A 25,357-nucleotide genomic window follows, 5' to 3' on the forward strand; every position below is an offset into this window, starting at 1 on the left:
TTAATGTTTTTAAGAAAATTCTAACGCACACTAGTAGAAGTAACAAATTTAAATCCAAGCGGAAAACAATGGTCTGTTGCAAGAGAATGAATAAAGAGTTATCTTTTAACGACGGAACCATTGATTGGAAGAATCTGTGTATAGAGACTTATTATATCTACTTTTTTGCTCAGCTGCAAAGAAAGTGACATGACATAATGTTTTTAAACTAATACTTTGGGTGGAAGTGGTAACCCTAATTCAATGCTGGGAAAATAATATTCAAACTTCGGCATATACTATTCTATATATTGGTGAGTTGCCACTGCTGGTCAGCTGCAAGTCAGCATGGGTGGAAGAGCTTGATGGTCAAGTTTCAACCATGCATGGTTTTCTTTTAATTAATAATTTCAAATTAAATCAAAAGTTTGCAAATTTTTTAAATTAAAATATTAATTATTATTCTCCATAAAATAGCTACCATTCATGTAATATTTAAATCAAAGTCAACATTTAATTTTTAAACAAAATAATAATTTGAAATAAAATTTTAATGGCGATGAATAATACCCATAGCTATTCACACAATTAAAAAAAAAATTGTTTGCGTTTTTTTTTGTGAGTTAATTAAAAAAACATTTCTACATCTGTTTTGCAATCTCGGTGGAAAAATGTTTGGTTAATAGAGAAGCAGCCTTCGTGCATATTAAAAACGCGCGCTAATCTAACCAAGAAAGCAATTCAAAACGTGCACAAAAAATGAGTTTCTCAAAACTAAAGAAAACGAAATAAATTCCATAAAATCTATAGTTAACTTTCAAAGTTTCATAATATCACGGAGATTCTCCAGATTATATTTGATTAGAGTTTAGGGAGTTTTTTTCTTTAAATTATCAATTTAAAGATTTTCAACTGCTTCATTTCCCCTCCTTTTGATAGTTTTTATAGCCCATAGTATTGAATACATTTTGTTACTGCTTGATATTCGTATGTATCTAGTAGGAGGGAAATCGTGACGACGAAATTAGATATTAGCAGAAATGTAAATAAATTCCAACCAAGTCTTTGGTTGATTGAATATGAAATACTTTGTTTGTGTTTACATGTAACAATAAAGACATTTATGTAAACATAAAAGCTGTAAATAATAAAAACAATTACATTAAAAGACACAAGTGTGTATACCGAATTCGTAATTTTAAAGATAAAATTTCGAAACAAAAGGCAACTTAGAGAAATCTGGAGACGAAGTATCAGCCTAGGTCAGGGATGGCGAACCATTGGTACGCGACACAATATTTTGGGCACGCCGCCGATCAAAACGGTTTGCATTTTAGTTCAAAATAACAAATTTCACTATGAAGTATTATGAACAAACGCGAGTGTTCCCATTCCATTTAAAAAAGGGCACAGATATTTGTAAAGCTGTTAAAAATTCGCTTGCTGAGAACGATATTGATTTGAAAAGAATTGTTTAAGTAACTGGCTCCAAATATGGTGGGCAAAAAAAAAAAAAAAAAAAAAAAATGGCTCCATTAGTTTATTTCAAACAGACGTAGGGCGTTCGACTCTTGAATTCGAAACTTCATTGCCTTATTCACCAACAAGTCTTGCGTTCGAAGAGGGGTTTAACATCTCTTGATAATGTAATGGCGTTAGTCACAAAAATAGTCAACCTCATATCGTAGTAGTCTTTAAATAAGCGAAAGTTTGAGGCTTTGTTGGATGAATTCAACTCTGTGTATAATGGCTTACTGATGTATAATAATGTACGCTGGTTGAGTCACGGGTACGTACTTCAAGGCTTTGGTGACTGTTTGGAAGAAATCAGACTGTTTCTGCAAAAGGAGGGGGAAATTGAACAATATCCATAGTTGTTGAATGTTATGTGGCTCTCAAAATTGATGTTTTTTACAAACATATGCCAACATTTCAATGAATGGAACATAAAGCTTCAAGGTACAAATAAAACAATTATCATCATGATGGATCTCATTCGCGCTTTTGAAGCTGGATTGCATGTTTTAAAAACAATATTATTAAGAAAAATTACAAGTATTTCCTAAATTTGATATATATATATATATATATATCAAAGATTTAGACGTACATAAGAAACCATACGAAGAAAAAGTTATTGAAGAATTTACTTCCGTAATTGATTCGTCAATCAAGGAAATTTCATCCAGATTTTCTCAGTTCAAAGATTTATCGGAAACGCTCAAGTTTATTATGTACCCTGCTTAATGTGACTTCATTTGATAAACTGAACTTGTTCCAATTCGATTAGTTGGAAATTGAAGAATTTGAAATGCAACAAATTGACTTCCAGTCTAATTCAATATGGATTCAAAAATTTATTGAAACAAGGAAAAAGTTGGAATTGATTGAAACAGAAAAATTAACAAGCAATATACATAAAAATGCCAGTAACGAAAGTTTGGAAACATGGAATTCGATTACAGACACATTTAACTGTTTGGAGAAGCTGGCTCATGCTATTTTAACCATATGTTCCTCTACCTATGCCTGCGAGTCATTATTTTCAGAGATGAATAACATTAAAGACTCACTTAGAAACCGTTTGGCAGATGGCTCAAATTCAGCATGCATTCTGCGAAAAGTAACATCTTGTAATCCTAATATAAGTTATAAGTTGTCATCTAATCTGCAACAAAAGAAGTCACACTAATGTTACTTTAATTTGAATTACACGCATAAGTAAAACTTTTACTACTATACAGTGCAAAATGTATTTTTCATAGTAAATAAAGAGTTGTTAGCATTTAGTTTTATTATTTTCCCAATAATAAAAAGTCAAAATTATTTGACGGCAGTCTATACCTCATTAAACATTTCTTTAGAAAAAATGGCACGTTGATCCATAAAGGTTCGCCACCCCTAGCCTAGGTGTTGCCCTCGTCATCTGAACTCGGTTCTAATTATAAGCCTTTCTTCAAATAGTTCTTTTGTAGATTCAAAATAGAAAGTTAAATATCAAAATAAATAAATATTTTCTCTAAGAAATTTGAGCCATATGACCAACTGTTTACAAACAGGAGTGTTAAAATTCGACTTTTTATTTTATTTGGAAAAGAAATATTATTAAAATAATTTTTTTTAAATGTATTAGTTTTATTTGAAAAATATTTCCTCTATTAAAAAACTCCTTTCAAATTAAATAGTATAATTTTCCTGCATAGACAAAATAAGATAATTTAATATTCTAAGCAAGGAAAGATCATCGCAACCTTTTTTTCTTGCATAAATTCAGCGGCACAATTTTCATATCTTGCTGATGCTATATTGCATAAGCTAAAAAGAGCACGACTATTTTTTTCGTCCAAAATTGCTAGAATATCCTTATGATACATGTACACTAGATATAAATAGCTGCAATCTTTTCCAGTGTGATTTCTTTCTACCTGTTTCTTGTATTCGCACGTGGGTTAATTTTCTCTGACGTTTCTATTATTAACTATGACCAGAACCATAAAATAATTTAAGTTTAAAAATGATATTATTCTGCTTCCTATTCTCTATACAACAACATTTCTCAAATAAAATAGATCCTTTAACGTTTCGCAGATATGCCCAATTGTTTTACGGTGAACTGCTTTCTGCGCATATAAAGTGTATGGCCTTATAAATCGTGTCAGTATTTACTCGTGAGCAGATGCGTGTTATGAGAAAGAGAAGTTAGGAGTGGATTCGGGAGATTTTCTCTAGTCATGATGGATAAGAGTAAGTTGTCATATTTTTTTATCATCTTTTTTTAAATATTTGTTCTAGAGCGGGAAAGGATTTAACTCTCTGCTAGAAGTACAATTTTTGGAATAATAAAAGTTGAATAAACAAAGCTCAAAACATTGAAAATTTGAGTGACTTTGAGAGGGAAAGAATTTGATTTTTAAATAATTATTTGCAAGTAAATTTTGCGTTTAGCGGATTTTTCTTTAATGAAATTCTTTTTTTAAAGGATAATAGGATTTTTAAGCAAAAATATATTATTTTGAATAGAAAATCGAAATGAAGTTCAAAACAGTAAAATGCATACTCAAGGTTTAAAAAAAATTAATGTAAAAATGTTGGATAAAAGTAAATGATTATTAATTGATAAATGAATAAATTAAGATTTTGTTCACAAGGAGAGCTATTGATGCTGAAATTCTGATTGATATTTATTGTTTATTAATTTTTTTTAATATAAATTAAAATTCTAAAAATTATTTCACTCGATTGATATTTTTTAAATATAAATATCATTTTAGAAATATTTGCTATGACTTCATATTACATTTGATTTTTTTAATCTTAATAATTTTTTTTCATTTACGACAGTTTAATATTTATTTGCAATTTTGCGAAAATAGAATAATTTGTTATTATTAAATAATAATTTTATGTATTTTTGATTAAAAGTTTTTATATTTTAACCCAAGTATTTAGTATTTGCAAATTTCAGTTTGTATTATTCTAAATCAGGGTATTGCATTCATGTCAAGTTATGCAGTCTGTTCCTGCATACATTTGTGAATTTTTAATACATCAGTACTGAAATATGTTAGCGCAAATCATACATTATTTGGATATGTGATAATATTTGGGTACTGTATATCAGTCGTAACGTACGAAGTGCTTCGTAATAGCATGTACCAATTTCTAGAGGGGACACAGTGCTAAAAGATGACTCAAAATATTAGAGTAACACATGGGTGGAAACATTATCATCATGTGTTAATACGTAGAAAACAAACATAAAAATAGTACGTGAATGAACAATTTTGTGTTTTATTATTAACAAAAGATACATTTTTTAAATTCAAAAGTGTTCCTAAAAAAAAAACTTAAACTTCTGTTTAAGAGCTGTAATATATGCCTAGCATCGCTGGTACATGTAATCACGATCATTCTAGGCGGTTACGGAGTTGTTTGCATCTTAAGACTACCCAAGCGAGTGACCCAGAAATGTCATTAAACTCCGGTAAATACAATCTAGTCAGGATAGGTTTAGCGATCACGTCGGCCAGTGGAAGGGACCAAATACACATCACTATTTTCTAATTTTTCAAATCCTCCATGGTTTCAATAAGTCGTACACTTTCTGGGTAGAGCGTGTATACGTGAGAAACATGAAAATAAACAAGCACATATGTTAGATGACGTTTTCTTTCAAATGATTAGCATGCACCAGGACAGCATATTCAGTACATTTTTGATGCAATCAGGTCTTGAAATTGTGATCCTCCCATCTGAGTTACAAATTAATCAATTTTATTAATATAATCGATTTAAAAGCATTTTCCCCATCTGAGTTAAAGATTAATGGTTTAACTACTTTTATTAATATCATTGATTTAAAAGCATTAACTACCTGCCCTCTGGTAAGTATTAATTTGTTTTATGCTCCACTAGTCCGTCCAAAAACAGGAACCGTAAATTTATGGAAGCTACAGCTATTGAAAAATGAACTTAGATGATAAGAAAGGCGATCTTTTTAACAATAGTTTCGGTGAATTCAATTAACTATTGAGATTTATATAGATAATTAAATGAAACTGAATTTTGACTGCGATTTATAATGTATTTATGACTGCGATTTATTTTTCATTAAATCAAGGACATTTCTGCTTATTTCAGTTTAAAAAAATCTCAACTTTTTAAACTTTGCAATTACAAATGGAACAAATGCTATAACCCGAATTTTTTTCTTCTTCTGCACATGACCCGAAGCACAAATGATTTATTAAAGTTTTATTTCTCTATGAGTAGTTAATTCGTTGGATTTTTAATCGCCTTGCTCATAAGTTAACTTCCCTTATTTTTTCTGTCACTCCAAATTTGAGAAGAAGAAGCATATGTTGCACAAATGATGCATTAAAGTTTTACTCTCCCATGAATAAAAAATTCGTTGAATTTCTAATCATCCTTCTGATCGTTTTAATTCCCTCGAATCCTCTATCACTCAATACGTGATGATAAAATTATCAGAAAGAGAAAATTATTACAAAATTATTAAAAAAAATTATTACAGTGCCGTGATTAGGGTACATTATCCCACCTTCCATGTATGGGACTTTCAGATTATCACTTATTTCAGTCTATGCAAAATTCGCTGAAAGAAAAAAAATCAGTCCTCTGATAGCTAGCAAATAGCATCTTGAGCAGTATTCTAGTCATGTCTAGGAACATTCCACACTATTAAGATGGCAACACTTATCAAAAGAATCAAATCCTTATCTAATAAAATGAGACATAGTTTATCCAATAAGCATAATTGTTAGTGCAAAATGCCTCAAATTTCCTCAAAAATCCGTACAGGATTTCTGTATAATCGATGACATTGCGACATTACTACTTCTTTCTGAATAAATATAAAAAAAATTGACATTAGATGGAAATTTCTTTTTAACAATATTGTTGCAAGTCATTTTTTACTGGGTCTCACACACCTACACTCGCATAATACAAAATTCACAACACATTACAGAGCGATTACTTTCTTTCATGGAATAAAATAATTTATTTTGGAAAAAAACCCCTAACTTTCTGGAATAAAAGAATAGCATGTGTTGGTGGCTAAGAATTTCTTGATGTCTTATAAGCAATTTCTTGGTAACAGTCTGCAAAATTTTGAGACCAAAAAACCAAAGTTGTCCCTCAGAGCAATTTAAAATTACTGTGATAATCTTAATTACTTTTTTATAATTAAGAAGAATTAAGGCAACATTCTTAATTAAAATAAAAAAATATCTAAAAAAATGTCTCAGCTTTCTTTAAGCTTATAATTCCTTATAAAGTTTTCATATACCTGGTTTGTAACGCTTCATCTTAAATTTTTATTACAATTCCTAATTGGTATCAATATTTTAGCTCCGATTTTACATTACTTTGCATTTAATATATGCATTAAGTCATTTCGCCTTTAATAGGATTCTTGATAGAAAACAATAGCTTTTATGCAGAAATCAGTGTGCTGAGAATATGAAATGGATATTCTTATTTTGACGGGAAAATGGAGACAGTGCGGCTAGGCTACAACTATATCTTACAACTACAAGCTACAACTATATCTTCCTCCTGAAGAAATGTGTGTTAGGCGACATTTTCTACTCTACAAATTGGATAATGGATTTAGTGTCTCGAAATTTTATGAAACCTATAAAGCAACTGAGAAATAAATTTGTATTTCTATATAAAGTAATTGGCCGTCATTAAGTTTGTAAGGACATTCGAGCAAGATCCCAAGCAGGTATCAGTTTTTTAGGGGGGGGGTATAATGTGTTTTGCCTGAAAATAGTAGTGAGGTTGAATACCAATTGTGTATTTCGATGGCATTTGAAAGAATACAATGTGAATATTGAAAGCTTAGTGTCCTTTTAGAATCTTATTGTCTAGAAATTTTAGAGCCTTATAAAAAAAAGGTGAAATCGTAGTTATTTAAATAAGATTCTTTAAGAATTTATAGCTTTATCATTAATTCAGATAGCATTGCAACAGAATATAGAACGCATAATTTTTTTCGTTATAGTTTACCCTCACGAAACTCTGAATCTTTAGAAATGTCGCCAATTTTGTTATTTTTGCGACTTATTTATTTATTGGAATCTGAGCATTCATGCGTTTTAAAAATTAACTGTACAAAATATGAAAATTATTTTGTTTTGTTTTGTTTCCTTCTATTATAGAAAAATACTCTTTTTGCAAATTTTTTTTTTCTGGTAGAAGAAATGAGATCACAAATTATCTTAATCATAAGAAATGTCTAAGATAAGCTGTTGTTGTTAACTACTTATTCCTGTAAAAATGTTAATATGTTTCTATTTATTATATGGAGTTTGCTACTGGAGATGATAATAACAACGCAAATGTTAATATTCTTTCGAGAATAAATATAATCCAAGTCTTAACTATTCCATACAATTTGGAGTGAGTAAAAAGTATTATAAATAAATAACAATTACCATCGTTAAAAATATTTCGGTTTTGTCTAGTTCTTTGCATTGATATTGATTTTAAAAAAAATCCCGAAATTTTAAACAGTAAAGGTATTAGCTTGCTCGATATTCAACTGATGATCTGGAATATCTTGTTAAATATTTTAATACTACACGTGACGGAGAAGGGGATCGTTTCGGGGGCGAATCATCTTTAAAATAAAAAAAAATAATAACCATTCTCATTATATTAAATTTCCATACTTACAAATTTTGTGCTTTGTTATCAGATTATTTATTATATCATATTAATTTTTTTTTTCATGTACAGCATAGCTTAGGTAATTCGAGAGTACATAATTCTAATTAATCCGTGGATATGATGTTAAAATGTCGTTTATAAATTAAATGTATTTTGCTTACTCAGAAGTTGTAACTAAAAATAGTGTTTTTATTTCTGAATCCTTTACGTCAGTTAAAGGCACCCGTACTTTATTTCCTCAGTAGACGTAATTTTTTTTTCACTCGAGGATTTTATTGCCGCACGTGCACAATATATTCAATTAAAAAAGCAATGAAAATTTTTTACCTTTCCAAAAAAACTTTGAGCAAGTTAGATGGGATTTGTATTGTTTATTTTGAAGTTTTAATGTGCAATTGTTGCATTTTAGTGCTATATACTATTTGATTATCAAAATTACTTGTTTAAAATTATTACTTTTTAAATTATAAATTTTTAACATTATAATTACTATTCTCTTGTTTTTTAAAATAACCAACTGCTTATGCATCAATTATTATTTATTAAAACTGTTAATTATTGAAAATATATCTTTACAATCATTTTTGGTTTATAACTTTACATTTTTTTCTCCTCATGAGCTCATTTCAAGACAACTTTTTAAAAGTTTGAATATTTAGATAAATCAAATTTATGTATTAGATGAATTTCAAACAGGCATTTTCTATTAGTGCTTTATTAAAAACATCTTTTGGTCTAAGGTTTCGCGTTATCAGTGCCTTTTAAGCAATTAAAAAGCAGGCATGACATATAGTAGAGTACATGACCCACGAACCTGGCCAAAATCAAAGGTTATGTATATGTTTGCTTTGTTTAGGATGATTTGACTCGTTTCGGATCTTGAACTGCTGAATCATTGTTTGTCTTCGAATTGGAAAAGTATAAACAAGATAAACTAATCGGAGCCGATGAATATTTTTTAATGGCTGGAATTATTTGCGCGAGAGTCAAAAAGTATGGCTTACACTTCACAAGTAAGTAAATCAATGATGGGTATTTAATATATTAGAATTTCTGTAACTTCTGGCGAGCAACAAGAATACTTTAAAATTTTATACAATAAATATTTATGTAATAAGAAAATCTCAACCCTCCCCCCCCCCAAATTATAAGCTGAAGTAAAAATTTCTTATAAAGGTTAAACTAACCATTCCTAGTAAATCAAATGAACCAAATGTTTGCTTAAGAAATGTGAAATAGAATTACTATTTTTAACCTTTTTTTTTAGATATAAAGAGTATTTTTAAAACTTTTTCGTTCTTATTACGTTCATTCCTTACTTAATAATGAACAAATAATTTGTTTTAATGCATTTTTTACGAGTATATCAAAGAGCCTATGAATATTAAATAAAATGAAAAGCAGCAACGTTTCTAATGAAGCGTGATACACAAGTTTAACTTCTTATTATATTATACTGTGTTGCCATTTTTTTATCGGCGAGATGCAGATCCAAAGAATTGAATGATTATAAATGGACTTCGATACATTGCGTATAGCTTTTTTTCTGTACATGATATAAAGAGAAATTACTAAAAATTCAGACTTGACCAAAGAATAAATTGAATCGGTCATTTTGCAAAGATGCCATTTACAATTTTTCCACAAATTCAATTTTTGATAGTTTTGCAGTTATTTTACATAAAGTTAGATGATCACGTATGGGTCATATTTCATCCGTTAAATCGCTTATAGTTGTATATCATTCCGGAGTTCAATTTAAAAATAAAACAAACTTACGCATTAAATAAATTATTTTAATTAAAGCTTTTTTAGTCAAAAGTTGGGAAATTTGTGATAAGATTCCCATCAAAGGAAACATGGAAACGTCAATCGATGACAAATTACTGTCTTCTGTGGTAATTTCAATTTTTCTACATCTGCTCTTGAATTGCTATAATGCGATACAATATTCTAAAGTTTTAGATTTTCGGCCTTCTCACGGCTCGCGGTTACCTGATGGTAAAGCCTCTGATTCCAAACCGATGAACTCTAGGGTCGAAAGCCGACTCCGTCGAAAATCCGTCATCAAAGCGGATGTGATGCCCGCCAAATGCGTTGGGGCCAGATGCTTCTTCAGTACGGAAGCTTGAAGAAGAGACGCCAGCTCATGTATCTTTTTCGTTATCTGACCTCGGCTCAAAACTGCGAGGCCTTTTCCAAGTGCCTTTAGTGCTGTTCGAAAACGCGAATATAACAAATTTTTTTTTTTTTTTGCACTCACCTTTTGTTTTACTTAGTTTCCTGAGAAATTTATTCTAATAAACATCGGTTAGACATTCTCGTGTTAAAATTATAATCTCTAGAAATCATTTGTCGTATATTTTCTTAAGTAAAGTCAGTAAATTTGTTCAAGTAACATCTAGGCTTCTTTGATTTCCCATATTTCAAATCAGCTTCAATAGGTATATCCCACGAACAGATAAAATATTTCGATACTTGATTGGATTTTAATAGACATCGTTAACACCTTTATTAGTGTAATAATTATTATGTTCTATATAAAAACTTATTAATTGCTTCTATATCATTATATTTTAGATGAATAAAAATAAACGAAACAAACACTGAATTGAGAACAAAGTGTCTATTATGGAATTGCTTATCTTCAAATCAATTATATCATTCAACTTTTAAAAATGGGCAATCATATTCTAGAATTTTAAAACAAGATTTCTGAGTATATGTCAAATTATTAAATTTAACTCTCTTTTGCTATACCAAAACTACTTAGATGCTTATAATGCTTTGTTGATCGCATTCGGAAGTTAAATTCCTCAAAATTAGTTTGATTAGCAACCAAAATGAGTATTGCGATTTCAATACATTTCTGTCCATAATATTTAAATAAAATTTTTTTATAATATGTGTTTTAACCCTGAAGTACAGATGTAACCCAATGTCACCAGTACTAGTGGAGTACTAAAGATTTAAGTACCGAGCCTTTTTTGAGCAATGTTGGTATAATTTAGATTTTTTTCCTTTAAAATGCTCTGTTTGATAATCTTCTTATCATTTCATATCTTGATTTCCATGATAATGGTGCTATTTGCCAAGTTAATATTGGCGATTTCTTTTACAGTTTCCATGCTCCTACACTTGTTTTTTAGCAACAATTATTTATTAGTCGTTTTAAAAATCAGAAACATACATGTATTATAGATACATCTGGTGATTTATCAAAAATGTGAGAAAAAGATATTGAATAGATTCAGTTTCTAGCTTTATTTTTATCAGATAATTTTTTCCTTAAATATTAGCAATTAAGTATCATTTCAATATCGTTAAGAATTGATTTTTCCATTTCTCCATCTCTCCTTATTTGTAATTTCCTATTATATACAAAATCGGCAACCACTATTATTAAAAGTTTTTGTAGATTCTTTAAATCAAGTTTTCAAATTCTCTATTTTTTTTACAAATTCTCTTTTACATATTAAAACATGCATAAGTTTCATTTATTGATGTGACATTCTAGCTTTTTTAAGCCAATAGTGTTTCTTTGTATAAAATTCTGTAGCAATCTACTTTGGGCATAAGTCCAAGAGAAAAAGCGGTGAAAATTATATATATATATATATATATTAAAATTTTGAATCACTAATCTTTTTATTTTCAGTTGGAACGGGACAATTTGACAACCGTGCGATTTTTTTAAATGGTTGATTTTACTTTCGAATTTAAAATTTTATCTTGGAAATATTATAAGACCATTTTTTTTTTGTTTTCTCGCATAGAGGAAGTATCGCAATCGTCAAAAAATTCTGAGATTTTCGAATTTCCTCATTTCAGACCTCGAAAAACACAACTTTAGAACTATATTTTTCTGTCTATGAGTCTGATACCTCAAAGACGGTTTGAGCTAGATAAAATATGTAGCTATCTATCAAGTTTTGAATGAAATCCATTTACATGAAATCTGGCCGTTCGTCTACGAATAAACCAGATAACTTTAAAACACAAGGGGCTAGGTACATAAAATTTGGTACACAGGTTTATCCTTTAAAATAGATATTCTTTCAAATTTTGAAATAAATCTGTCAAAAGGTTAACCTTGCTGTTGGTCTGTACTTTCCCAATAATTCATAAACGGAATAACTTAATGAAGTTCGGTATGTTTTCTTATCATTGAAACTGTAGTTCCATGTTAAATTTTTGTTTAATTCGGTCGACAAAAGAGCGTTCAAAATACATATTCGCACGATAGATTCCTTAAAAATGGTCGATTCACGTTATATACTTCATAACTATTGCTCACTAATGCTATGCAAGGCATTTGGGGCTTTACTCAAGGTCAATAATTTTATGCCGGGGGAAAGGGGGAGACCATTCATGCTGATTTAGATACCTTTTTGGAATTCTTTTTTTCAATCGATTGATGATTTTTATTCGTTTTTCCATTACTATCAGCAATCATGCTTATTTTGCAATTAGATATTGATTCAATGGCATTTAAAAAATATTTGTATAAAACAATAGGAATATTTGGTTCTCAAAAAATAGCATGATCTTCTATCAACTGTTTATCTGTGAATGTCATTTTGCAATGAAGGAAAACTTTGCAGTATCATTATCAAAAGCCCCAGTAATAATTAATGGAAATATATAACTTTTTTAAACCAAAGAATTTCTAATGTTTATGATTTAATATGTTCAACAAATGTATGAAAAGGACTTTTGTAATTTCCAGTAAACTTATAATGTATGCACAAATTTCATAAATTTATGATGTAAGCAATATCAATTATGAAAAACGCATTCGCCATAAACTAAGTAAATCGTGTCGTTGCGTGTAAACACACGATCAAATGATCTGTCACTAATTTTAAACATTTTATCTCCATTTGATTGTTGCTTCATATCTCTATAAATAAATTTGTATTTATATTATGTTTTTAACACCTAAAATATGTAGTTTATTCATAGTGTTTAAGTACAACGTAGCAGCATTTTTTTGTAGCTTATATTTAAATGTTTCATTTCATATAATAAAAAAATTCGCTATAACTTAAACAGAGGAATAACTGTAGAAGAAAAATAATTGCATTATCTTAGCTTTTCATGTTACGCATCGAAATGAAATTTCACAGATAACTTATGAGGATAATTTATTTCGCTGTGCAATTTTATTTGCCAAGGACATCATAAAAATAACGGTCGTATTATTTCAAAATTTGATTGAATGAGAACTTTATCATTTAAGTTTTATAAAAGTTTCTGAGTTTTAAAAGTGTCATGTAGAAAAAGGATTGCTTATGAAAATTCTATATAATATGTTCCATGAAATTTCATTATATAACGATACAAAATATATTCCTGATATCTTTTCTTATATTGCACTTAAGATAGGACACTCATAAAACTTTCTCGCCTTTTATCTGTTCCATTTTTTTTTCTTTTTCATCTCGCTCGATCTTTTATCATATCAGTATCAGCAGTAAAAGCATGCTGAAAGATGAAGTAAACTGAAAAAGTACAATTTCGATTATTTCTTCACTTCTGAAATTCAGAATCATGGATTGAGAGCCTAATTTGGAAACTTCGTTTACTTATTAAGAGCAGAATAACTAAATTCCTTAACCTTTGATATTTTTCAATGTGGAGTAAGTAAATTGTTGGTTTCTTCTTTAAACTGTTCTATTTACATAGATATATACGTACGTATTTATTTTTAATTGTTGTGTTATATTTTAACTATTCATATTGAACAAATTATACTAAAACAAATTTTATAAATAACTTAGCCTAATGCCTTATTTTGATATTTCCCTGCCTGAGGATTCTTCAGGGCTAGGTAGACACTTGACTGGTACAGTTATTACAGATTTGCATACCACATCAAAGGGAGGGCATTTTATCTGACAGATTTAGTGTTTACCAGGCCTACTCACAAAACGTATCTGGAATGGATGGATTTTCTAAGCTTTCATGCCAACCAACAAGAAGACATTTGACCTGACGGATTAAGATTTTTATCAAGCTTACTCACATTGCGAATCTTAGATGGGTGGACTTTTCAAACTTTTATGCCATATCAACGAGAAGACCTTTGACCCGAACGGATTAAGGCGTTTGCCAGACCTACTCATTCAGTGGATCTTGGATGGGTGAAATGAATCTTGAACCAAAATTCTCCGCTTCCGAGATCAAAGTTCTTACACCTTAAAGCTTCAACAATTTTCATTCTTATGAATAGAGATGTTTCGATATATCAAAGTAAAACATGGTATGGTTATAAGTTGCATAAATAAATAGGTCGACAAATATTTTATATGTATAAGGAATTATCTGATTTAAATTTTTGTGCTTTTCCAGCCCAAGCTGAAACAGACGTGTATGAGAAGAAAAGATGCCAGCCAATGTATGTCACCTTCGCCGCTATAGTCGCCTCTGTAGGCGGTGTTCTTTTTGGATACGATATTGGTAAGTAAACTTTCTTAATTTTGAATTTATTTTTCCTTATTATATTTAAATGTTGTGTTTAATGCTTAGAAATTGAAATTAAAATGAAAGCACTTTTTGGAAATGCACTTTTATTAATACACAAAAAATTGAAATTTTTATTTTTTAAGTCTTAATCATTTGTTATAAATATTACGGGATATTGAAATCAAGTCTTGTTTCTAAATTCATTACTGAATGGACTATTCGTTTAGAATCAAAGTGTGATAAATTAATCTATTGAATGATTATTATGTTCTGAATATATTGAAAATACGTATTGCCATCGAGAGCAAGAAAATGCACAAAATTCCAGAACTAAAAGAAAAAAAAATGATTTTAAATATAAGTGAATGAGCATCAGTGTTGATCGTAATTATGAAAGAAATGGCGTAAGACCTGTTGCTTTGAACCATAAAGCTACTTAGAAATGAAAATTTAATAATTCAATTTTTTTAAACAATAACCATTTAAAGGATACCTTTATTCTGGTTGGGAAATGTAAAAAAAAAAAAAAAAAAAAAAATCACATATTTTGTTAAGAGGCAGCGACATAAAGAGTTAATTTTCAAATATCTGGAGTGCTAGCAGCATAAATTTTATTTATATTTTCTTGAATTTTCATGACCTAGAGGGCCATTTCCCAGTACATAAATTTAGAATCACAAATCACATTATTGTTTTTTATTTGCTGTAACTATTCTATTAGTCAGAATTTTTTATTAGATTTTATTATTATTTATTATTTTTTATTAGATTAAATTTTATTTTAGTTAAAAAATAATTTAACTATTTATGCGGTTGCCAGAGTTTGATAAACAAAACATTACAAAACTGAAATTCATTATTGCTTAATTCCCTTATCCAGTCCTTAAAAATTGTTTGAGGAGCTACGAAGTGATTGCAATGAACAAAAATAATTGTTTTATTATTAAAGTATTCATAAGAGTTGCGTAGAAATAACGTTAAAAAATAAAAATGAATAAAAATAGTTCTTGTTTTATTATCCCACTGAATTTTGTCCACCTTGAATGTGTGGTTTAAAACCTATATATATTTTTAAAGGATTTCAGTGCAAATTCTAATTGCCTTATTTATTTTTCGAACATTTTAGAATAAGAAAATATTTTTTCCTAACTTTTAAAGGGCATTCGGCTTTTACATTTCTATTCCAATGGAAACTAAGATCAAAACCCCAAAGGCATGAGTATTACGCTTTTAAAATCAGAAATTTTATATCTTAGTACATGTTGGTGAAAGAGTCATGGAATTATGCGCATTTCTTTGAAGTTATTCACTCGGTAAGATACTCAGAACAAAAAGCAAGGCTTTTGAGATCTTATGACCGCAGTTGTCTGAATAAAATCCCATCTCATCCCATCGTAAAAGAATTAATCGGCAACTCAAATGCGACCGACTTCAGAAGAAGTGCATAACATAACGAAATCTGCAACTGCCTAATACAGTCAACTCACCTTGTATAATTATATGATTTTCGAAAAAATTTATGACTTTGTAAGCTATTTTGATGTCGCATCTATATGATTTAACAACATTTGGATTGATTCATCGATTGATCCCCGCAGCTCCTGTGAGCATGTTTTATTCAAGTATTTGAGCATTGTTCTCGCGCATAATAAATAAAAAGAAAAATTCTTTTTTTTTTCAGAGAAAGCTTATTTCTTAGTTTTTTTTATTTACATATTACAATTATGAATTGGCTGAAGACAAAAGACGACTTGGTTGACAGTACATTCTATAAGGTCGATCACGAGAGTTTCCAATTTCATTGTAACGGAATTCATAAATGAATAATAGTTAAATAGAAATGATAATTCATCTTCCATTATGCCCAAGGAGAAAATTATGTTGAACATGAAAGAAATTGCAGTTAGTTTATACTTAACTTTTATGAAACTGCGCATAGTCTGTTAAAAATGTGGAAATAACGAAGAATGAAGCTGGAAATTAAGTTATGGATCATTCGGGTACAATTCAATTTTTAAGTAATACTTTAAGGATAGCATTTGTTTTCCAAGGTTATCTTCTGACTCACAATATTCATATATGGACTTTTTCTTGAAAAATTTCAAAAGACCCTAGAGCATAATATTCTCTACACCAGCATGATCTAATTTTTTGAGGTTATTTTTTTAGGGATAGCTTTAGATCATTCAGAAATATTCCATTTTCAAAAAAAAGCAGCTTTATAGATCTAGAAAACGTAAGCTGACGTCCTGGCATAGGGGTAGCGCGTCTTCCCCGTGATCTGGGCGTCCTGGGGTTCGAGTCCCGGTACGGGCATGGTTGTTCTTTATCTGTTCTATGTGTGAGATGTGTGAATGTGCCCCCCTGTAAAAAGGGGTTGTGCAAGCGAGTGAGATGCGTGAGTAGCTAAGACGTACTCTTGGCCCTAGTTGGCGCTACTAAAACAAGAGACGCTCCCTTGGCTTAAAATCACTGACCTCGTCAGCGAGCTTGTCCATGGCAAGTGCCATTATAAACAACAACAACAACAGAACACGAAAAGTCTGTCCACTTCCTGGGTAGTAACAACAAGCACATTCAAATATTCATAACTATCTTTTGCACTTCTTACTGCAAAATGTTAAATGAGGGTTTAACTGTTAATTTCTTGCCAAAAATATTCATAGGAAGGTATTTCGGGAAAAAATAGGAAAGAATTTCCATCTATAGCGATTTCGAGGTCAAAATGAAGATATATCTATTTATAAAAAAGCATGATATTTTCACTGTTGGGAATGTTAAACCATTTATATCCAACTTATGTTTAATTTTGTTCACCAATGTCTGCAAATATTCTCAGGATTTCTAATACACGAAATGTATAGGTCGTCTATATGCAATGCATATTTTAATATATATAGGATGGCGGTTAAAAAATAACCAAATTTTAAAACGAAAAGGGAGCTGCTTCACCAGGCATCTTGAATTAAAAAATCGGACAACCCAGCTTAACCCGAATGGTAGAAGTCTTAAAAAATTTCGTATGAAAATTGGTAGGTTCTGTTGTAAGTTAAAATCGTACAGGTTTTTGAGAATGCATATCCCCACATGCGATCTTTTCGAATATCAAAAATAGATAGTCGCAAAATGTTTGCGTGAAGTAACCTTCACGTAAACGGTAAACCAAGGTGAGACTAAAAATTACTTTATATATGCAAATCATAGTGGCGTTCAGATTCCTCATAAATATCTTAGGGAATTTCAGTATTCTAGGTTATATATTTATCCTTTTCAATAAATCTGAAATTTCTTCGGAAATATCTATCTCAATAAATATAAATTTCGTATATTCATATGAATCACTCAGGCTGAAAGGCAGGAAAAAAACAACAGAAAAATAAACAACCGTAATAAGAAAAAATTAAGCTACCTAGATTTGAAACTTTTATTATTTGTGTATAATCGTAAATGCACGTGATTAGCATCACCTACAACAATGCATACTTCTCACATAACTCCTTGAAATATGAATAATAATTGAGTTCACATCAGTGCGCTACCATTAATTAAATTAAATTATGTATATTCTATCATCATGGAATAAATGTTTTTTAATTCAAGGTTTTAGAAGAGAAATTCTATGTTAGTAAACGTCTTTATTTTTGAATTCTGTTTTCTTGATTCAATAAGTCAACTGTCTAAACAATGATAATAAAACGTTTATCATCATTTAGCTGTTTTTTTATTTTTAAAATATGTTTTTCCATGATAATGTAAATAGAAAATGTTTTGTATTTCAGGAAATTTTAATACTAATTCTAAAAAACGATTTATATACTTATTGTGCTGTGCGTACTTTTCTTCCTATAATTTTAAATTTATTTAATAATAAAATTTATTTATAATTTTTATATATTATTTAAAATTTAAGTTGTAAGTTAAGTATTAATTTCTAATTCTTGAATAAGCTTGTTTTTCCATTAGTTGATATATTTTTCGAAGTATTGCATATGAGTCGAATACGTGTTTATTGTACTTTTAAGCCAGAAAACTGGTATTTGTTTATGAAATAATTTATACTTTGCAAATAAATTTATATCTAGCAAATTATTTCAAAAAATATTTCTTATCTGGTTTCTGAAGAGGTACTACCTTTATGAAATTTGTTGGGCTCGGAGATGCATAAATGTATCATGGGCTAGAAAAGAATATGTCATTAGAACATTAATTTTATTAATAAATTTAAAATTTAATCAGCAGTTTGAAGAATAAATCCAAAAATTGCTCTTCTCGGGTGAAATAAAGAATAAAGCTTTACATTTTTCTTATTCATTTTTAACCAAAATTTTAAAATGATATACTTTACATCTGAGGCTTACTTAATGGTATTCGTTCCTTTTTCACAGTTAATAATTTACATCTGTATCATAGCATACGATTCGATTATTTGGCTTTTGCTCTCTTACTCAAACTACTGATTCAATTTTTTTCTGGTTTCTTCATACCCATGCTTATGAAATCGCGTAATTGCAATCAAAAAATAAATAATTGGTCTTTGTGAGGCCAATTTAATGAGGTTTTCAATCAAAATACTGAGCACAATTGTGCATCTTTTTTATAAGGCGCAGCTGTTTACTTAATGATTCAGGTCCTTACTGTCATGAACTTGTTCTTATTAAATGACGGCTATTGTTCTTTCAAAGGTATCACACATCATAATGAATTTTATTTACACAGTTTTACGAACATACTTTTAATAGTATGCTATAGAATAGATTTGTATTTTAAAATATTAACGAAATTCCATTTTTTTAGTTTTTAATTCATAATGAATTATTATAAATATTGTGGAATCTTGAAATCAAATTTCTTTTTCAAATACACTACCAGATAACGCTATGGGTATGAAATCAAAATTTAATTATATTAATCGACTAATTGATAACTAAGCTCTGAAAAATTAAAATGTTGCATGTATTGTTATCAAGAATCTATTATTGTATAAAATTTCAGAATTCATCAGAGAGTGAAGGAAAAATTAAATACAAATCGATTTAAATTTCAAAATAGCATATCAAAGAGTGAATGAAAAATCGATACAGATTTCATTTTTAGAGGTAGGGAGAAAGTCAAATTAAAGAAAAGTGTACATGAAGAAATCATAAATAAATAAATCATTTGGTTGATAAATAAATCCTAAATCGTTTTGTAGCACACCTATAAATTCTCGAGATACTGTTTTGTTCTATAAATAGAAAAGATCGTTAACCTTGAAAAACAAAAGGCCTTATGAATTGCACCAGGTACTTTTTGTTGTTGCGAGAATTTTATCGTGCGATGTTGGCACTTTACTGTGGAATAAAAACTGAAATAAATCATTAATCTATGCATAGTCAGAATGATTTTTTGATAATATATAATATAAAATACTATACGATTTTTAAAAGATCAATTGCAAAGTATTAATTTTGTATATAAATTACTTTGATTTTACAAAAACTTAATTTTTAGTGGGAATTGCCAAAAACTTATAGTTTACATCAAAGTTTTTTTACTGATTCAAACACAATTAATAATAAAATAAAAAACAAATTTTGGGTTAGAGGATGTACTTAGAATTTAAATTCTATTCATTAATAAAAGAAGAGTGAATCGAATACTTCTTATAAGAATTTCACCAATTTTTTTAATATCAATCTTCAGATAAAATACAATGACTTGCAATCCAATATAAATTATTTGGGTGATCCTCAAGTGAATTATTTAAAGAAATTGCACATGAAATTATAAACCTGTCTATTAAAGTATCTTGTAACGTTTGAAATAAAAAAGTTTTAAATAAAATCAATTTTTGAAAAAAAATGAATTTTTATTCTACATTGCAATAAGTATTATTGTAAATAATACAATGAGAATTTTAAAATTACTCACATTTATGGTTTATACCACGACCTCCGTAAAAGAAGGCCTCACAACTTATTTGTGACGTCACACGGGTAGGATGATTGGCTGCCATGAGCAGAATCCCACTTTCTTCCTTGATGTTTAGGTATATTCTAAATTCACTTAAAAATAACTTATTATTAATATTAAGACATTTACCTTGCATAAAATTCAAATTTATTTATTTTTTCCCGTTGTGAATAAAAGAAACGGCATGATAGAAAATCTTAAGGTCCTCTATAGCTTATTGACCATTTAATAACATTCAAACTTCATTTAATAACATTTAAATCACAATGTAAATTTATTAGATATATACATTGGGGTATTATTGTTAGTTTTTTTTGTTTTAATGGAGATTTTCGTTTTTATTTTTTCCCTGAAAATATTTTTTAAAGCTTAAAATTAAATTAATCTAATACTTTTTAAAGCTTTTGATGATTTTTTTTATTGTAGTGACAGGTAATACATGTATTTTATAAGTTAACATAAAATTGTTTACTTCTCAAATTACTTATGAACTTTCAAATAAAATATTAATGTATTTAATATAAAATTTAAATTTTACACCAACTAATTCTGTTGATAAAAAAGAATTACTTTCACAGCTTGTTTTTTCACATGAAGAATTGTTTTCATTTAATATATTAGTAATTCATACAATTTAATAAATTAGCTTTTATTATATCTGATTTTACATTTCAATGCATTTATAATTAATTTCAATTCAATCTGTAGAAACAGTAAAAGAAAACACAAATAAAAAAATCACACTCTATTTGAATCATAACATTTTATTTACAGAGAGACAATAACAAAATACATTTTGTTTTCCAACTTTATTATAATTTTCACACAGACAAATGAAAATAATTATAATATTAAATAAAGTTAAAATACAATCTTACAAATTACTTCTAATTTGGAAGAAATTAATAAAGAATGACTTACCTTAGGAGCTTGAGAAGTGCCTAGAAAATTAAAAATTATTTTGTTTGCTTTTTGAATTATACTCCATGTATTTGATTTAAACTTTTTAAATTTTAAAATTAAATCAGAAAAAGTGTTGATTTTTTTTACCTCCTCACTTTTTGCTATGTCCTGGAGACTACTATTTAAAGCTGCTTTTAAGTTTTCCCATTTTTTTATGTGTTGTCCTATCCATTGGAATTTCTCTTCTTGCTTTTGATTCTGAGGAAAAGTATGAGGGTAAATTATGGAAAATTAAAGGTACAGCATCAGGTACAAGCCTAGGAAAAAAAAAAGTGGAATTCTTTAGATAAAAAAAATTAGTAATTTATTAAAACTTAAAATCAAGAACAGAGTAGATATTTTCTTAATACATAAACTAAAAGCTAACGTATGTTGGACAGTATTAAATAAAATCATATTGAGTATTAAATAAAATTTAAAATCAACAGAAACATTCACTCATCCAAAATAAATACCTAGTTCAATATTATGATGGAATATCTATAGTAATTATTTAAACTACCATTCAAGTAATACAATATTCTACATGAATTAATCAATTGATTTTACATGGTATGAAAAATGGATTTAAAAACAGTAACTTTTCATTACTTAAAAAAAAACTTTCAGATATTTTGTAAAAGTTGCATTCATTTATAATTAAAGATTGTGTATAACTAATGATATTTAAAAATAATAATAAATATTAATTGTTTTATATATTATCTGATGATTTATAGATAAACAAATAAAAACTACATTTTCTATATGAGCTATATGACCTATATGAGCATGCAATTCACATTGTTTTTGCAAATATATCTAACTTTTTTACATAATATTTTAGAATAAAATATAAGTTTAATCTGCTACAATCTATAGTCATGATATATATAATTAAAAATTAAGTTTTATTATTCATTAGATGATTTTAAACTTTTTTTTATAAGAGCATAATAATAATAAATCACTAAAGTATTTTGTAAGATTTTGGTGATAATTATTTAAAATTTCTAAAAAAATTGCCTTTTACACTCTAGTGGTACTTCAATAAGTTTTCCTCTACTGGTATTAAACGCTTCTCTAATTATTAAAAGCTGATTTTCTTGAAAATGTTTAGCACAGACCTAAATGTTAGCAACAAATATTGGGCCTAAATCAGATTTTAAAAAATATGTATGAATTATAATTAAAAAGATACAGAAACAAAACATTTTAAATAATAAGAACAAATAAACAAAAGACTATGGAGAAGTAACAATAAAACAAAGAAGTTTTTTATTTAGCTCAAGCAAACAATACCAAAGTAATTGGAAGCATAAGCAACTAAATGTAGAGCAAACAAAAATGACAGAAGATAAATGGAAGTTACACATATTTTTAAATGTTTCGTATTTCAATAGAATTAATTAACTAAAAATTGTACAAAAAAATCAAACTTACCTTACTATATTTAGTTGGTACCAAATCGTCCCGCTTTATTGCAGAGATCCATGCTCTTGTAGTGTTGTCATCGTTGGGAAACGAAAATACAGAAACATTGGAGCTATTTTTTGTGTAATTACTTTTACAATTGGGAACACAGCACGTACTAGGCATCTTCATTACGATAAATTAAAATTAATATGCAAAAAGATCAGAAAACTTTCAAACAAAGCCAATAACACATTTCCCGTTCTTCACTACGATAATGACTATCGTTTTCTACAGAATTCATCCAACCTCATGACGTCACGGGCTGAAAGCGTTGGGAGTTGTGAGGCCTTGTATTACGAAGGTCGTGTTTATACTCTTATAACGTTCTATTTTATCGATATATTTTTCATTAATTCGTATTTTTATTGGCGTTTTTTACATAAATGATGAATGTCGTCTAGCCTCCCAGAAGATAAACAAAGTTTATGAATGTATGTATATACCTTGGATATTAACTAGTAGTATTCAAAATTATAAAAAGAATCAAAATATTTATTAACTATGTAAATTATGGTACAGTCATGGATATGACAAATTTTTGATTTGGGAGTTAACGCGAATTCCTTTTTCTTTTTAACCAAAGCGTTAACAGAATGCAGTTAAAGTTCACGTTAGTGTTCTGAAATTCAGGAATAACATCTTGCTCTATATTATTAGATATATCTGTTGTTGCTTTATCATATCTGAATTTCGATACAGTCACAGAGGCAAATAGTTCGGTAGTATTAACCAACTTACACTTGTTTGAAACACGATTTTAATGTTTGTTTCCCTCGCGCTTTTATTTACGATCAAACTGTGTCACTTATTATTATAAATTCCAAAAGAAATAAGCACAGAACATTCAGTTAAGTTGAAGTTGTATCTGAAGAAGTAAATTGGAAATAGCAATTGTAAGCAGAATAATAGTTATTTGCATTTAGTACTACAAAGGGTGTTCAAAAGAAAAGGTAGGAAACGTCGTAACAACGTAAACGTTAACATATTTGGCTATGCCACTATGGAAGAACGTTGCGAGACATCTAGGGATACGATTGGAGTCTCCGGCGTAGATCGGAGCATGCGTGGGCGCCCGCATGCGCAGGAGAGAACAGAGGGTCTTTTAAAGAGCTCCGTCCAATTTACGTGGCAGTGCAAGTGAAGACAGGATGGCGTTAACCATTAACTCCGATGTGTACTGTGTGACACTCCGAAGACTACGCTGGTCCATCAAGAACAAAAGATGGGGGCTACTCACGGAGAGTGTGGTTCTGCTCCATGATAACGCGTATCCACACGCCTCCAGGTCATACACGCGGTACTGTCCAAGTTCAAGTGGGAGCAGCTCGACCCTCCGCCCTACATGCCGGACATGTCACCGTGTGATTTTCATGTGTTTGGTCCCCTAAAAAGCATCTGAAAGGGAAGCGCTTCAACTCAGATGGCAAAAGCAATAATGCTGTGAAGAACTGGGTCTCATCATGGCCACGGGAATTTTGGGAACAAGGAGTCCTTCGGCTTGTTAATCAGTTGGATCATTGCGCTCATGGTGTATACTTTGAATAAAGTCTTCATTTATACCCACAGTGTCTTTTCGTACCTTTTCATTTGAAAACCCTTTGTATTTCTATGTTTAGTTACGGAGATGAGTTCGTTATCAATCATTGCCAAATAAATAAACTTAATTTAAGCAACCACTAAAGAATACACAGTCAAAGTTTTTAGAAGTCCTGAACACACAGTATTTATTTATGATATATAATTTTCTTTTGCTTCATACTTTAATTATATATTCAAACTTTAAATACTTTCTCGACAATTTATTAAAAAGATTCCCTTAAGAAATGCTAGTTAAAATATTTTAAAAATGAATTTGGACACTTAAATGTGAATTTCTAGTTATTTAAATACCCATTTTTGATAAAATATTAAACATTTCGCTTCTAATTCAAGTAGAGAAAATATTCAAATATATTGTATAATGATAGAAAAGCATGAAATACACCGAAGAAAAAAAATCACTTATTGGCAGAAAATGGACTTTTTAATATGTTCTAATGCCTTAATATTTATTTACGGAATTATAATATAAGAGGTTCCTTTGTTAATGCTATTTTTTGTGATTAAGATTTATTTGACATTTTGAAATTTTTTTTACGATAGCTTTGGAGCAAATTATCATGAAAGACGATTTTTCAACGTCTTAAAATAAAAAATAAAAATTATTTCAAAGATGATTGTTTGATTTTCTTGTATTTTTTGTATAATTTTATCACATTTTCTTTTTCAAAATACAAATTTAAATACAGTTCGTAAAAAGGACGAGCATTGTTGGCATGAAATTCATAACAGTTAAATTGAG

The 25,357-nt window shown here is 28.9% G+C and overlaps 1 protein-coding gene across 4 annotated transcripts in view; it reads left to right on the forward strand.

The window, feature by feature from the left end:
* The first annotated feature begins 3,412 nt into the window (after nt 1-3,412).
* LOC129958813 (solute carrier family 2, facilitated glucose transporter member 10-like) overlaps nt 3,413-25,357 on the forward strand; it is a 66,031-nt gene continuing 44,086 nt past the window's right edge. The window contains exons 1-3 of one of the 4 annotated variants that reach the window (XM_056071504.1): nt 3,413-3,723; nt 9,035-9,191; nt 14,533-14,640. In XM_056071504.1, coding sequence (XP_055927479.1) covers nt 9,140-9,191; nt 14,533-14,640 — 160 coding nt within the window. In that variant the 5' untranslated portion in view covers nt 3,413-3,723; nt 9,035-9,139. Of the gene's footprint in view, nt 3,724-9,034; nt 9,192-13,474; nt 13,821-13,875; nt 14,444-14,532; nt 14,641-25,357 lie in introns of those variants that run through there. The other 3 variants (XM_056071506.1, XM_056071507.1, XM_056071505.1) reach the window with 3 other exon arrangements.

The sequence above is a fragment of the Argiope bruennichi genome, chromosome X1 (genome assembly GCF_947563725.1).
Source record: "Argiope bruennichi chromosome X1, qqArgBrue1.1, whole genome shotgun sequence".
In the NCBI taxonomy this organism is placed as follows: Eukaryota; Metazoa; Arthropoda; class Arachnida; order Araneae; family Araneidae; genus Argiope; species Argiope bruennichi.